At 42.6% G+C, this 13,985-nt stretch overlaps 1 protein-coding gene across 2 annotated transcripts in view; it reads left to right on the forward strand.

Annotated features, from left to right (window-relative positions):
• Positions 1–2,424: 2,424 nt before the first annotated feature.
• Ctnnd2 (catenin delta 2) overlaps positions 2,425–13,985 on the forward strand; it is an 847,941-nt gene continuing 836,380 nt past the window's right edge. For both annotated transcript variants that reach the window (NM_001271502.2, NM_001415019.1), the window contains exon 1: positions 2,425–3,062. In NM_001271502.2, the coding sequence (NP_001258431.2) occupies positions 3,026–3,062 (37 nt within the window). In that variant the 5' untranslated portion in view covers positions 2,425–3,025. The remainder of the gene's footprint in view (positions 3,063–13,985) is intronic.

A 13,985-nucleotide genomic window follows, 5' to 3' on the forward strand; every position in this document is an offset into this window, starting at 1 on the left:
TGACAATACCGATTTTTCGTTTAGCATTGATTGGTATAATTCGAAACTACCAGAATAACAACTTTCTGGACTCAGAGTGGATGTGTGAATTCAGGATTCTGCTCCTCGCTGGAACTGTCAGAAGCAGCAAGCAAAAGATGGCAGCAGCGAGTCGTCCGAAGACTCAGCACCACACGGGAGCATTTCACCCCAGCTTTTACATTATCTAATTGTGAACTTAATAATATCTCCAGTTACAAATAATTCTGGAAGGATAGATATCATAAACGTTTCAATGAAAAGCGTCAAGAATAAGCGAAATCCTTGTCGTCCACATCTGCTTCTTTAGTACCCCGCACCCACCACAAGAAGTTCTTCAGGGACTGATCATGGGTGTTGCCATAGTGATCAATAAATCAATGGGAATTTTGCAATTTCTCATAAAATAAAGCAAACAATTTCTGAAAACCATTTTTTTTCTCACTGGATCCTTTTGGATTTAAAAATAGGCATATGCTCTAAGGATACCTACTATGGTATCTGATTTTTGTCTTAACCTGTTCCCTGTTCCCACTGACTGACTGAGTTAAAATTCATGAAGAGAAAATCAGGGACCCAGAGGATGGGTCAGTAAGAGTGTTTATTCTGAAAATTTGAGAACCTGAGTTCAGATCTCAGGATCCCCACAGAATGACTGATGAAGCTATGTGCACACCTGTAATTCCAGTATTGAGGGGACCTGGAGACTCGAGGATTTGGGGGACTTGTTGGCCTCCAACATTAGTTTCACAGGTTCAGTGGAGACAGTGTCTTAAAAAACAAAGGTAAGAGGGACAGAAAAGAGCATTAAGTTGTCCCCTGGTCTCCAGACATCAGCACAAACAGTCACATATACATACACATATCTTTCACACATGCTACCACATACAAATCAAACAACTAGAAACAGCAACACACACAGAGGCTAAGCACATCGTTTATTACATAACACACACACACACGCACACGCACACACACACGCACAGTGTGTGTGCGCGTGCATATTCATGTGTGTGCACGCATGCTTTTTATAAGCCCCAAGTTACAGATTCAACTTGAGCTGACGTATAAAACACCTGAAAATGTCCACATTTTCTGTCGCAGGAATCAGGCTAGGTTTGAAGTAGTAGCTACACCGGAGAACAACTGTTTCCGAGTGAGACCAAATCTACAGAGGGCAGGTGGAATGCGACGCACACTTCACTGTTGAGGACAGTCATTGTTCAATCTCCTGTGTGTTACTTTACATATTTAGTCTCTTTAACGTTTCTTTACATTTCTCAACCTTTTCACTGACCCCCAGAGAATAATAGAGGATATCTCAGACTTAACACAAATATTTTGAGTCCGTTGGATAATCTACCGCAAACTGAATAGAAACGTTCCTGAGATTGCTGAAGCTGCAAACCGCTCTTAGGACAAGTTCGTGGTTCCTGTCCTGTTTATCTGTGTCTCAGAAAATGGCTCCAGGAAGGAGCAGAGAGGAGAGGACAGCTTTAGAGTGAGGATCTTTGGGGTCAAGGGAGATTCGTGGTGGAATAATTATGAGAAGTATTTGTCCCGAATGTGACTGACAGACTTTGCAGCAACACAGGGACATAGCTGAAGGTCCCGAGGGCCTGCTTGCCTTGGCACTTGGGATGCCTTTCATTTTCCAACAAGACTTTCCATGGTGTGACTTTACTTGTTAGATTTAGCACTCTGTTGCCTAATGACTGTCTGAGAGACAGTTGGAAATCTCAGTTGGAAATGGAGAAAGCTTCACAGACTTCACCAGGGGGTAGGTGGAGGAGGAAAGTTTCCATTTTAGCACCGGTTTAGCACCAGACAATGGAACTGAAGAGGGAAAAAGTTGGAGGTGTCCAAGAGGACAACTGCGTAAGAAGTGACAGGCAGAGGAGGAGAAATCATTAAAGCTCCAGATCCGGCGAGGGTCTTCGTTGTAGGAAGTTTATTCATAGTCCAGATTTTAAAACCAGACTGAGTTTGAATAGGGGAAGGGTGTCTGTGAAAAGCATAATCTGAACACTGGAGGTGGTGGAGATGGGGCTCAACACTGTGAAAGAACCTCTCACAGACGACATACGTTTTTTGCTTTGGAACCCTAGAACCTACAAGAACATCCACCCCCATCCACTAGCTTGCATGGCTGGCCCAGTGCTCTCATTAACTCACAGGCTACTCTAGAACCCCTCAGTCACTGCCCTTTTGCAGACTGATATCTGCCACGCAGAATCAACTCTCCATCTCCGCTCTAGCTCGGGTGCTGTCTGCTCCCGGGAATGCTCAGCCCTCTCCCAACCTGCGCCGCCGCCTCCTCCCATCTCTGCTGCTGTTGCTGCCGCCGCGAAAACCAGAAGTGGAATTCGCGTGGCGAGGCGCCGCGCTCTCTCGGCGGCACTGGGCATGCTCCGCACCCGGGGCAGGTTTCGGTGGCGGGGCGGACGCTCGCTCACTAGCCAGGCGCCGGAGCCGGCCGCCGCGGCTGAGCCGGAGGCTGAGCTGCGGCGCGCGGCGGGAGGAGCCTCGCTCTCGGCGGCGGCGGCGGCGGCGGCGGCGGCGGCGGCGACACAGGTGGCGCGGGCGGCGCGCAGGGCGCAGCTCGAGAGCGCTCGGCGCCGGGCGCCAGGGCGGCCCAGGCTCGCGCCCGCGGCGGCAATCGGCCGAGCGGAGCGGCGGGCGCGGCAGCTCGGTAGCCCGGCCCGAGATCGGGGAGCCCCGCGGAACCCCGAGCATCCCGCGGCGCCCGCCAAGTCGGGCAGGGGGCGCTACGCTCGCCGCGCTCGGAGGAGCGGCCGAGCCGGGCGCTGCGCACTCGCGTCGGGAGCCGCCTCTCGCCTGCCGCGCTCGCCCCTGCTCCCCGCCAGCATCACTTGTCCCGCGGCCGCGCTCCGACAACAAAAGCGGAGGATGCTGCAGCTGGGCAAGGTCAGGACCTTGCTCTGAAGCCGGGCGGCGGCGCGCACGCCTTTCCCCGGACTGAGGAGCTGTCTTTGGCGGCGGGTGCATGTTCGCCAGGAAGCAGTCGGGCGCCGCGCCGTTCGGTGAGTTGCTTTAGCTGAGCTGCTTGAGCCGGGCGCATCCTCCGGGCGTCGTCCTCTTGCTCACCGCCGGTGGGGGTTGGTCCTCCGCTGCCAGCCGGGCCAGGGGTGGCGACGGAGGTTGTGGGGTGCTGTCTGCCCCGGGGGAGGACCACGATCCTGCCGGGTCCCCTCTCCAAAGACCGCTCTACCCGCAACGGGGTCCGGGGTCAGTGTCTTTCTTGGAGCGGTTACCAAGTGGCTTCCCCGCGTGCTCCCCTCCCTGCCACCCCTCTACCTAGGAGGACACGTATATAGGGCAACACCGACTGCTCCCCGCCACCCTCCAGAGCAACCCGGTTGCATTCATGACGTCCCTAATATACGGGAGAAGACGGGGTGGGGGCGGGGAAGACTTCCTTCCAGTCTTTTGCCCTTATGTTCAATGTCATTACGATGTTTGGCTAGAACAAAATGGAAAGACTTAGTCATATACGTCCATGGCCGTTTCTTCAGTCTCCCGCTGCTCGCCAGACCCAGACCCCTTTGGTCTATATTTAGCGTTTCCGAGGAAGCATTTTCAGAGGGATTCACAGGCTTCCGGGGGCTTCTCTGTCCTGACAATAGATAGCAAGCTCTGGAAAGCGTTGCCTGACAGCCAGGTTTGGCAAGGGTGCTTGTGCATGGGAGATACGCTTAGCGATATTTGGGTGATTCGTAATTAATGGCTGAAAGCAAAGCTGTGTTTCGCTCTCCCCCCACCCGACCTTCCTCTTCTTCTGGTGTGTAATGTGTTTTCATCGATTGATACTCAGCATGTTGAGCCACTCTGTTCAGAGTAAAGTCTCTAGGAAAGAGGTGCAACCTCCTCGATTTGAGGGAGGGTGGTGGTGGTGGGAAAACAGACTTAGGGGCTTAGGGGGTGTGCATCTCTATATTTTCCACAACGAGCCACTTATTTCTCAAATACCCAAAGTTGCGTTTTCTCTGTAAACACCGGGGTAATGGAGGGTGTGGAAGAAGAAGATAATAGAGGGGGAGGCAGTGCTTGCAAGGGGTTTGTATTTCCCTCATTTGAACTGATCTGCTGTGCTTCGGCTCTGCAAGGCTTTAATACATATGCATGCCTAATGTTCTCTAACAAATATGTTGGCTTAGAAGAGAGATATGTAATGAGCAAAAATCAGGCCTGAGAAGCATGACGGACCGTTCACTTTTAGGAACTGTGTGACTGATATGTAAGACGCTGAGAATTTTCAGCATTGACTTCCATGAAAATGGGGAGGTGTTGCCCCTGCCCACAAGTTACCTCATTTTGCACACTTCCACTAATGGTAGTTCAGTTGATGTGTTTGCTAGTGAGCATGTCTCACTGTAATTAGAAGGCTCCCCAGCCACACTACTAAAATCCAGTGGAAGACTGTTTGATCTGACTCTTTTTGGATTGCCAACGTAGACCAGTGCATGATTTGAGGGATCGGATATATGGAAAGTGTGACCAATAGAGACAAGAATCCTTGTGTATGGAATAGCCGGTTTCATCAACCGGATACCTCTTCCTTTAGTGATTCTCCGTGCCAAGCAGAATCCATTGTTAATGTTGAACAGTATCCGTACTGGTCTGTGGGTTGCAAGGTCCAAGGCTTGAATGAAGATGGCTATGTTTGGAATTGGTTGTTGAAATTTAGAAAGACTGTAATTTTACTAATAACAAGTGAGCGTGGGAAAAGCACGGCCAGAGGCTACACTGCTAGGCTTAAGGGAACGCTGCGATTCTTTTGCCAACACTGATGTAGTTTCACCTTTATTCACATTCAGGGAACTTTACAGGAGCGCTTTGAGCACACTCTTGGAGACCTTGTGTTATAGTAATGTGAAATTTCTATTAGAAACATGCCCTAGATGAAGGAGGAGTGCTTTTCCCATTCCTTTCCATTCCTCTCATTGAGTCTAGTGTTTCAGTTTTAACCATGATTCTTGTAGACTAGTTGACACCACTGTGTGCCTGTGTGTGCTTCCAGAGAGCAGCTGCTGGGCGTGAGGAAAACTCCATGTATTCTGCATGAGGCTTCTATACCGTATTGTGTGTTGATAATGATAGTACCTGACTGAATGGCAGTTATAGCAAGTGCATGAGGTTGTTTCTGTAATGAAATTGTCCTAATCTTGTAGAAAGGTGTTATTTAACTCTCTCTCTCTCTGTGTGTGTGTGTGTGTGTGTGTGTGTTTGAGCAGTTGTAAAACCAAAGCATTATAGATGTCATTAATGTTTGCATTGTTTTTAATAAGTCATGCACAGTCAAATTACAGCATTACCAGCTGCTTCACACCTTTTACAATACAGTAGAAGTCATCAATTCTTCCTCCCGTTCGGTAGTTCATCATAGAGAGGAAAAATGAAATTCAAAAAATATTATTTGGAAAAGGCAATTTGTAGTTTTGTTAAATATTTTCTAAGCCTAATATTGCCTTCATAATGGACTGTAAAAGTGAAAAAAGAACTTATAATGTTCTGTAACTATTTTACTTCGTGCATGTAATTGAATGTGTATTGCCTCTCCCCAAATGTAACTCTACATGCAATTGCTGAAGAGTTCTGAGATATATATATATATATATATATATATATATATATATATATATATATATTGTGTGTGTGTGGTGTGTATGTGTGTGTGTGTTCTCCTTTATAAAGGAAAAGCATTAGTTTTAAATGTGAAATGATCTCTAGTAATTTGTTTATAAAACTATGTATTTTTTGTGTGGATCAGTATATCTAGTTGTAAAGGCCAACTGGAACTAACATAAAATATATTTACATTTCCAACTTCCCCAGAATGCTCCCCTTCCCCCGTTATGAATAGAATATGAACACTCCCTTCTCAGTGTTTCTCTTTTGTCAAGTTAAAGGGAAGTGATACTTGTATTACTCTTTCTGACATAATTTTCACATCAAAAAGATCCCACATAGTTGGACACACTTAAACTCAAATTCAAACTATGAATAAAAGTCAGATACTGACCAGTTAGTTTTTAAGCCAGTTTGTTGAAGGTGTCGCACAATGGGCTTCTGCTAACTCACTTGTGAGTAAGTAAACTTTAAATGCAAATTACCTCAGTGGCTTCCTCGAGGCTCATCACTGTCCGTATTCCAAAGGTGAAATCCTTTGATGGATGAATGAGCTGTATATTGTTGTGTGCGAAAAGTTGATTTCAGAAAAGCAGTTCACGATTCTTGTTGTTAGCTTCAAGTTTGTCTGATTACATGCCAACGTAGAAGCATTTTTATATGACTATAAAATATTGAACATGCCATACATAAATAGTTTCTATCACATTGTCTGCCAATCCAGCCCACTGATTAATAAACTGCCTGGTTAGGTTTAATGAACCCAATTATATTCACAAACAGTACCTCCAACACAGAAAACTCAGAGGAATATTTTATCATCCTGTGATCTTAGTCCATTAAATTATAAGACTCATACAAAAGTGTGGGATGGTGATGATTCCAGTTCTTTGCCTTTTAATCACATGGCAGTTGAGGTGACTTCAAGGTTTGTATCTTGGATAATTGATTTGGTTGAATGGTTCATCAACATTATGGTATTGAAGTTCTATTCTGTATCAATTGTTTTTGACAGGCTACAAACAATGACCAGATAAGTGAGACAGTAATTCCTAAAACTTCTGTCTTAAACATGCATTTACCCATTTTTAACCTGGTCAGGTTATGTGCTGAATGCTAATTATTTTTATATATTTATATATGTTTATATGTATGTGTGGGGGTGTGTATGCATGTGTGTGCATATACATGTTATAGTATATTCCACTATTTCAAATTCATATAGTAATCATACACACACAGGTTATATAGGAAATGGCCCAGTTTTTTCTGTATATTTATAGTCTTATATAAAAGTTATTAGAAAAATTAATTTCAATAACATAATGCTGTCTTGCATTCCCTAATGTGTGAGCCACTTATTATGTGGCTTTTAGTGAATGTCAACTCTTGTCTCTTAGCTCTTTTTCGTAACCATTTATGTAGTCATCAGACACAGCTGATTAACCTGTAAAATGGGTACAGTAAGGTAGAGTATCTCAAAATGTTGGTTTGAATATAAAGTATGTGAATACATGGCTTGCAAACTTATGCTTACTAATTAAGACCTATGTTATTAAATAGATTATTGCCATGCCCTCTGAGAATAGATTATTGTATTATTATTTTTATATAAATAGCCCATTGTAATATTATATTCCACTATTTCAAATTCATATTGCAATCACACAGAAGTTGTAGGAAATTGCCCAGTTTGGCATCAAAATGACAATTTTTCTATTTTGAAATATATAATTCCTTTATGTATTGAAATATATAACTATTAAGGTAAAGGAAATTAAGTCATATCTTCTAGCAATGTTACTTCCAACCATTGTTATATCCCACTAAGTGAGAAATTTCACTACTTTGATATTCTTTATTATGGTTATGTCAGCCTCCTGATTAAGATCAAATTTTCCACAAAGATTAATGTTGTAGAGAGAGTAGTATAGACTGTTTAATCAGCATTGCTCTGTGAGGTCAGATCTTAAACAGCTGCTCAGTTTAAAGGCAGAGAGCTGAATTCTCAACAGAAAATCATTGTAAGGGAATTAAAAAAAACATAAGGAGCAAAAATTGTATGGAGAGGAGAGGGCCTCTTCCTTTAAATGACGTCACCAGAGAGAGAACTGAGGTGTGCACTGGTGCCTTGTTGAACATCAGGGGGCGTTTTCACGGATTGCCTCATCTAGAGATCAGAGGTGAAGACAGGCATGTGGGCTGGGCTACTCCAGGTTTGAGCTCCTTGGGTATCCCTGAATTCCCCCAAATTGGTGTAGCTATTAAAACTTACGTGGCATAAGTTTGTATGGTCACCACACTGTGATGTTTCTTAGAATTTGTTGCAGAAAATGACCCCTGTGACAGCAGACTCATTTATCTTCAGTCAAGGAAGAGTTTTGACAACATAGTTATTTATATTCAAATTTATGTTTTGTTGTGAGAACTGCCAATTATGTTTTCAGAGTAAAATGCATGTTATAGTAAAAGGCATTAGCTTGTTTTTTTTTTTTTTGAACAGAGTAAACAGGTGAGCCAATTATATTTGGTTAAGTCAGTATAGGAATATGTGTGTCAAAACTCTCTGCAAATTTTGAATGACATGAGCATGCTCATTTCTGAAAGCAATGGTTCGTAGCATTAGGTCAAGAGGAACTGTTAATCATGTTGTTGAAGTTACCCAGTTATGGTTATCTTCCATAGCTAAGGGGCTGGGTTTTCTCACTAGTATTGTTTTATTTGTTTAATAATTGTAGTGACACCAACTGACCTTAGAAATTAAATTTAAAAGATGTATGTTGGTTACCATACATTTTTAATACATGTTACATATTACTCCTGTTGATTCAGGAGACTCTTAGTGTCAACTGAAATACTTCCTGTCATTTAAACATGCAACACCATAAATAGAGAATATCTGTAGTTTATTTTAAAATTATGAAACGCAAAGAAATAACATTTATTATTAATGTCTTTAGGGAGCCAAATAAATATCCCTACCCTGATGTTCTGGGCAGTCTGGGAAGCTAGAAGAGGGTAAAGGTAATAAAAAAATCCCCTCCAAGGACTAAACATAGCTTTATGTGAATACTGAGTGACATCTCAGGTCTTTGGCCCATCATCTGTCTCCTCCCCTCGGAGACTGGAGACTGAGCTGTCTCTGAATTGGTAGATCCCGCTCTCTGCAACAAGGATGTCTCCAGAGGAAGAAAGAAGAAGCAAAGCAACCTGTTCCTGTTTTCTTCAGAGGCCTAGAAAGTGAAAGGTTGGAGAGAGGTCGGAAGTGTTTCATTAATTAAGTTCCCCTTACCTGGAAAGAAACATCAGAAGTAAGAAAGAAGTGTTCCCTATTGGCATGGTCTAAAAGGATTTTGCATTGCAGAATTCAGGACATAGAAGCATTCACAGCATTTCATTTAGTAGTTGAGTTCTTTAAATATTTCATTCTGTTTTGTCACTATCTGAGGAATTGTCAGAGGAATGCCTACTACCCTCACTGATTTATAGTGAGGATGACCAATGAAATTCAACTGAGTGATGGACAGCTAACTCAAAAGTGACTTGTCCTTAGGGTTTCTTTCTTACTCTCCATGGTAATTTTTAACTAAAATTAATTGCATGACCTCATAAGTGACATTGACTATGAAAAGGATCCTGTCAGAGGCTAACTTCCCAAACCACACACAAGTACTGATCCAAGTTAGCTCTTAAGCAGAACATATTTCACCTCAGTAACGTTACTTGGAGTCCAGTTGGTGTTTAATGTCTCAGTACGAATAGGCACAATCCCGGGAAGAGGTAGAAAGAAAGAATTACTTAAAAATAAATATATTTCACGTGACTCTGGGTATGATTGCCGGACCTAAAAATGCCTACTTCTTATAACAAATTTTCTTCATCAAATATATTATTTGAGTAACATAGTAGCCATGGTCTTCAACATAGAGTGATTCAACTTCCAGAAAGAACAGTTCTTCAGGAGTAAACCAAGTTGTGCAAATAAAAACAGCTACAATCCAGCTTTGTGCTTTTGAGAAGTCCTCATAGACATGGAGCATGGTTCTCGAGTCTCTGGGGGACTTCCTGAGAACTGTTCAGATGTTGTGAAGGTATCTTCCAAAGAAGTTGTATCATTTATATTTTATCACAGAAAAAGTAAGATTTCTTTCCCCATGATGTTGACAATGATGGTCACTGTAATTGTAAAGCAAATGCCCGTTAGATTGCAAAAATATTATGTTTCTCTGAGACTTAGTTTGCTTCCTTTAAAAATATTGTTAAGGTTAAACATTCCATTGGCTTGTATACTTTCCTTTTGGGAATCCTACATTTCTCCCTATACCCATTTCTCCTTTCCTCTACTTACCTCTTTTCTTAGTGATTGAAATAGTTTTTCTGTAATGATTGTCTTCCCCTTTTCCATGTTTTAACAGCTATAGGCCTCATTTCATTAAGTCTGATTGGGGAGCATGGTTCTAAACTGTAACCTGTGACTTTTATGAAAAAACAAAACAAAGAAACAAAGAAAACACCTTATCACTCACTGATTCTGTGTCTCGGTGATAAATGAAATAATGGAATGGGTGTAGAGAGGAAAGCTAAAAGTTAGAACCCGCAGGGCTGCTACGGACACTGTAAGTCGAGGGGATATACTCATTCTTGCATTTCCAGTTGTATTGAGGGAAAAAATAAGAAATAATAAATTTGAAAATACTTAGCAAAGTACCTAGTAAAGAGACATCAAAAGTGCTAGCTCTTCTTTCTACGAAATAATAAGTTGTCAAGTCATCTAGTTTTTGGTAATTCCTACTTTTGCTTTTTTTTCCCCCATGCGATACAATGTCAGGGCCTTTTCTTGAGAAGGCCAGGTGTTCGTGGCTATTGTGGCTCTTGAGGAGCAATGGGGCTTCACAGTTTCCTTAGTTAGGGCTTTACTGCTGTGAACAGACACCATGACCAAGGCAAGTTGTATAAATGGCAACGTTCAATTGGGGCTGGCTTATAGGTTCAAAGGTTCGGTCCATTATCATCAAGGCAGGGAACATGGCAGCATCCAGGCAGGCGTGGCTCAGGAGGAGCTGAGGGTTCCACATCTTCATCTGAAGACTGCTAGCAGAATACTGGCTTCCAGGCAGCTAGGACAAAGCCCACGCCCACAGTGACATGCCTACTCCATCAGGGCCACTCCCTCTAATAGTGCCACTCCCTGGGCCAAGCATATACAAACCATCCCAACACCATCCCCTTCTTAAAGTACCAAACTTTTGTGCAATAAGAAAAATGCAGGAAAAGTTCTTGACTTTCCCTTATCTATGTTGTAGACATTTTTCTCAATGTTGTGCATAGTACGCTTCTTCTCAGGTGCATGTTCATTGGGGAAGTAGAGACACCAATCTAAGGAAAAGTACATTGCTTTATTTTACAGAGAGATGTATTGCCCCCCACCCCATCATACATAATAGGCTTTTTTCCCCCAGAATTACTCCATTTGGGAATTTATTTTATCATTGATCCTCAAATTTTAGCTAGCGATCGAAATATAGTAAATGTGCTAGCCATTACAAACTGTATGTAGAGCCTTGTTTTTGTTGTCTAGGTTCACGATCCTTCGTAATGTTTTTGCATTGTCTGCCTTGGGTTGATTTTTGGTTTCTGGCTACCGAGAGCTTATTCAAAAAACAACCGAGTGGGTCTACTAGTTCAGTGATCCAAATGACAGTGGCATTGAGGATTTCTGTTCACCTGACCTCCGTACCTGTCTTGTCATTGCCTATTGAAGTGAAACCCTCAGGGGTTTGTGGAAAATGATATGGTAATTAATACGAACAATGCATAAGGGCACACTTCAATTTAAAAAAGTTCTTTGGAACTTTCGATATGCTCCAATATCATGGTAATTTTTATGAGTTGGAATAAAAATATTTTCTTGCCTCTAAAACAGAGTGTTGGGCTGTATTACAAACAGTTACAACATGCCCACTTCACCAATGACTGTAGTGATCAAGGCATGGCATGCCACTGGATGTTGCACACAAGAAGAGGTCTCTGTGGTAACACACTTTTTAGTCCTTTACATGAGGTAAAATGTGAAAAGCTATGTTATATTGAGTCAAGAGCTTTCCCTGGATTTTTCTTCTCGCACAAAAGTTTGGTACTTTAAAAAGGGAGGGGTAGTGTGGAGCCCCATTGCTGCTCAACAGTGAGCTACTTCTAGAATATTGTCTTCTCTCCCGGAGGGATGCTGTGTCCGGCGCTGATGAGGCTTTATCGGAACAATTTCAGAAGTGTGAACTGTATTTTGGCTTCCATTTTTTTTAACCTTCAGAATATTTCTTTAAAAACTCTTTGAACGGAATTGCAGAGATTCTTATCGCTCTAACTGTGGCCTGCCAATAGGAAGAGGTGAACGGAAGTCATAAAACTTCAGTTTGTTACACAGACTCCTTATGCTTGAAGAAAACGAGAAGGGGAAATTGAAAGTTCCCACCAATTATGCTACTTAGCGAAATGTGAGGAGGTTTTATGTATTTCAGAAGACATGGTTCTGCTGCTGTTTATTTTAGGTGTGGTTTATTTCCCTTATAGATCTAAGGTCCTCTTTCTTTAGCTCAGGTACATGGGAAATTGTGGAACGACACCATTTTTTTTTGGTATTTGAGCACTTAGACCATGTACAAGGGTGATCTCGCTTGTGGATGCTAGGCGGAAGCAGACTGTGAGTGGAAGGAGCAGGAGGGTGGTTGCTATAATGGGCAGTTAGGTGACACTTCTTGCTCGGCAGATTGCTAGGTGGACAGACTGGGTGTGTTGTAGTGAATGCTGAGCTGGGGGCTTGGTTAATACGTGAAGACATTTTTGATAACGGTAGAGGAGTGAATGATCAGCTTAAAGTACTTTCACTAAACTGGGCAGGATTAGGTTTTCAATAAGTAAGAAGCCATAAAGAGGCACAGACAGTGCGTTCTGGGTGTGTTCCTACAGAGCAAGGTAGGCTCTCTTCCTGTTTGAGGTGTTGCCTGAAAGGTGACAATTCACCTGTTCAAAATCAGGTTTTAAAAATTTGATGGCGTTACAGCCACCATCGGGTTTGACACAGTTTCCTTCCTTTGTGTGCAAGCTCCCTTAAAATATACTAATAGCCAGAAGGACTCTAGGCCCTTCAGTGTTAAATGTACTCTCTCCTTCACACAGTGTAGCAAGATGCCTGTTGTTCCTACAGACTGACACGTTGTCTTTTACAGCATCCCGGTTTGCACACACAAAGTGGCAGGTGACGCCAAGCTGTAAGAGGGTGAGCTAATGTCAGAGCCGAGAAGCACTGGCTTTCCTTAAAGGGGGTTGTTGGAGGAAATAAAAACAAAGTTATTCATTTGAGTGTTTACAGCACGTTGGTTTTTACATGTGTATTCTCACATTCTATCACCTAAAAATTATATCTCCCCTGAAAGCACACAACAGATTTCTGTCCAGTGGATTTTACTGAGCTTACAGGCCTTCAGGATAACCTCCCACAACACCGACCTGATTGCAAATAGCAGGATACAATCTCTGGGCATTTATCATCATAGCTTTTGAGGTGGGGTGGGTCAGGGTTCGGTGACTTGATGAGATTCACAGCTCTGGTCCATAGAGCTAAGCTATCGTCATAATCTCTCAGTATCTTTCATGTTCTCACAACCGTATCTAGTGCATGTTTCTCTTCCTTCCTTCCCTTTCTTGTATTTAGAACAAACTCTTGTGTGAACTATGATTCATTTTTTTAAAGAAAACTTCCTGTATCTTATTCATGCTCAACATTCACACCACTAACTTAATGAGGATGCGTTGTATAGGAGTGGTTACAGCTTTTCTACAGCACGTTGTTACCAACGTGTTTATTGCTGGTGTATCTCTGCAGGCGACTACTGCATCTTTAAAAAATAAGTCTGCTTCTGTGTTCCTTACAAGGCATCAAGGATGTTCAAGATGACATGGTTGTTCTTGGTTAAGTAAGTGCTGTTCCACAGTTTGTAGTGGTGCCACCAGCATGTGGAAACTCCTATAATCATGTCAAGGAGTGAACTGTATGTTCACACTGGTTTCAAACATGGGTGCACAGTAGGGTTTCAGACGTTTCAGTGTGTGGTGCCACGATGTGCAGAGTCCCATGATGCCAGAAGACTTTGTGAAGATCTTAAGGATGGTAGGGAACAGATGGTGTTTTAACAAAGTGTCGGTGGATGATCTGTAACATTACAAATTAACTAGAACACTGAATGGCATAAATTAGACTTAAATCAAGACCTAGAAACATACCATGTTTTGCCACATTAGGTACAAACATGCCAAAGGGCATT

The sequence above is a fragment of the Rattus norvegicus genome, chromosome 2 (genome assembly GCF_036323735.1).
Source record: "Rattus norvegicus strain BN/NHsdMcwi chromosome 2, GRCr8, whole genome shotgun sequence".
NCBI classification, from domain to species: Eukaryota; Metazoa; Chordata; class Mammalia; order Rodentia; family Muridae; genus Rattus; species Rattus norvegicus.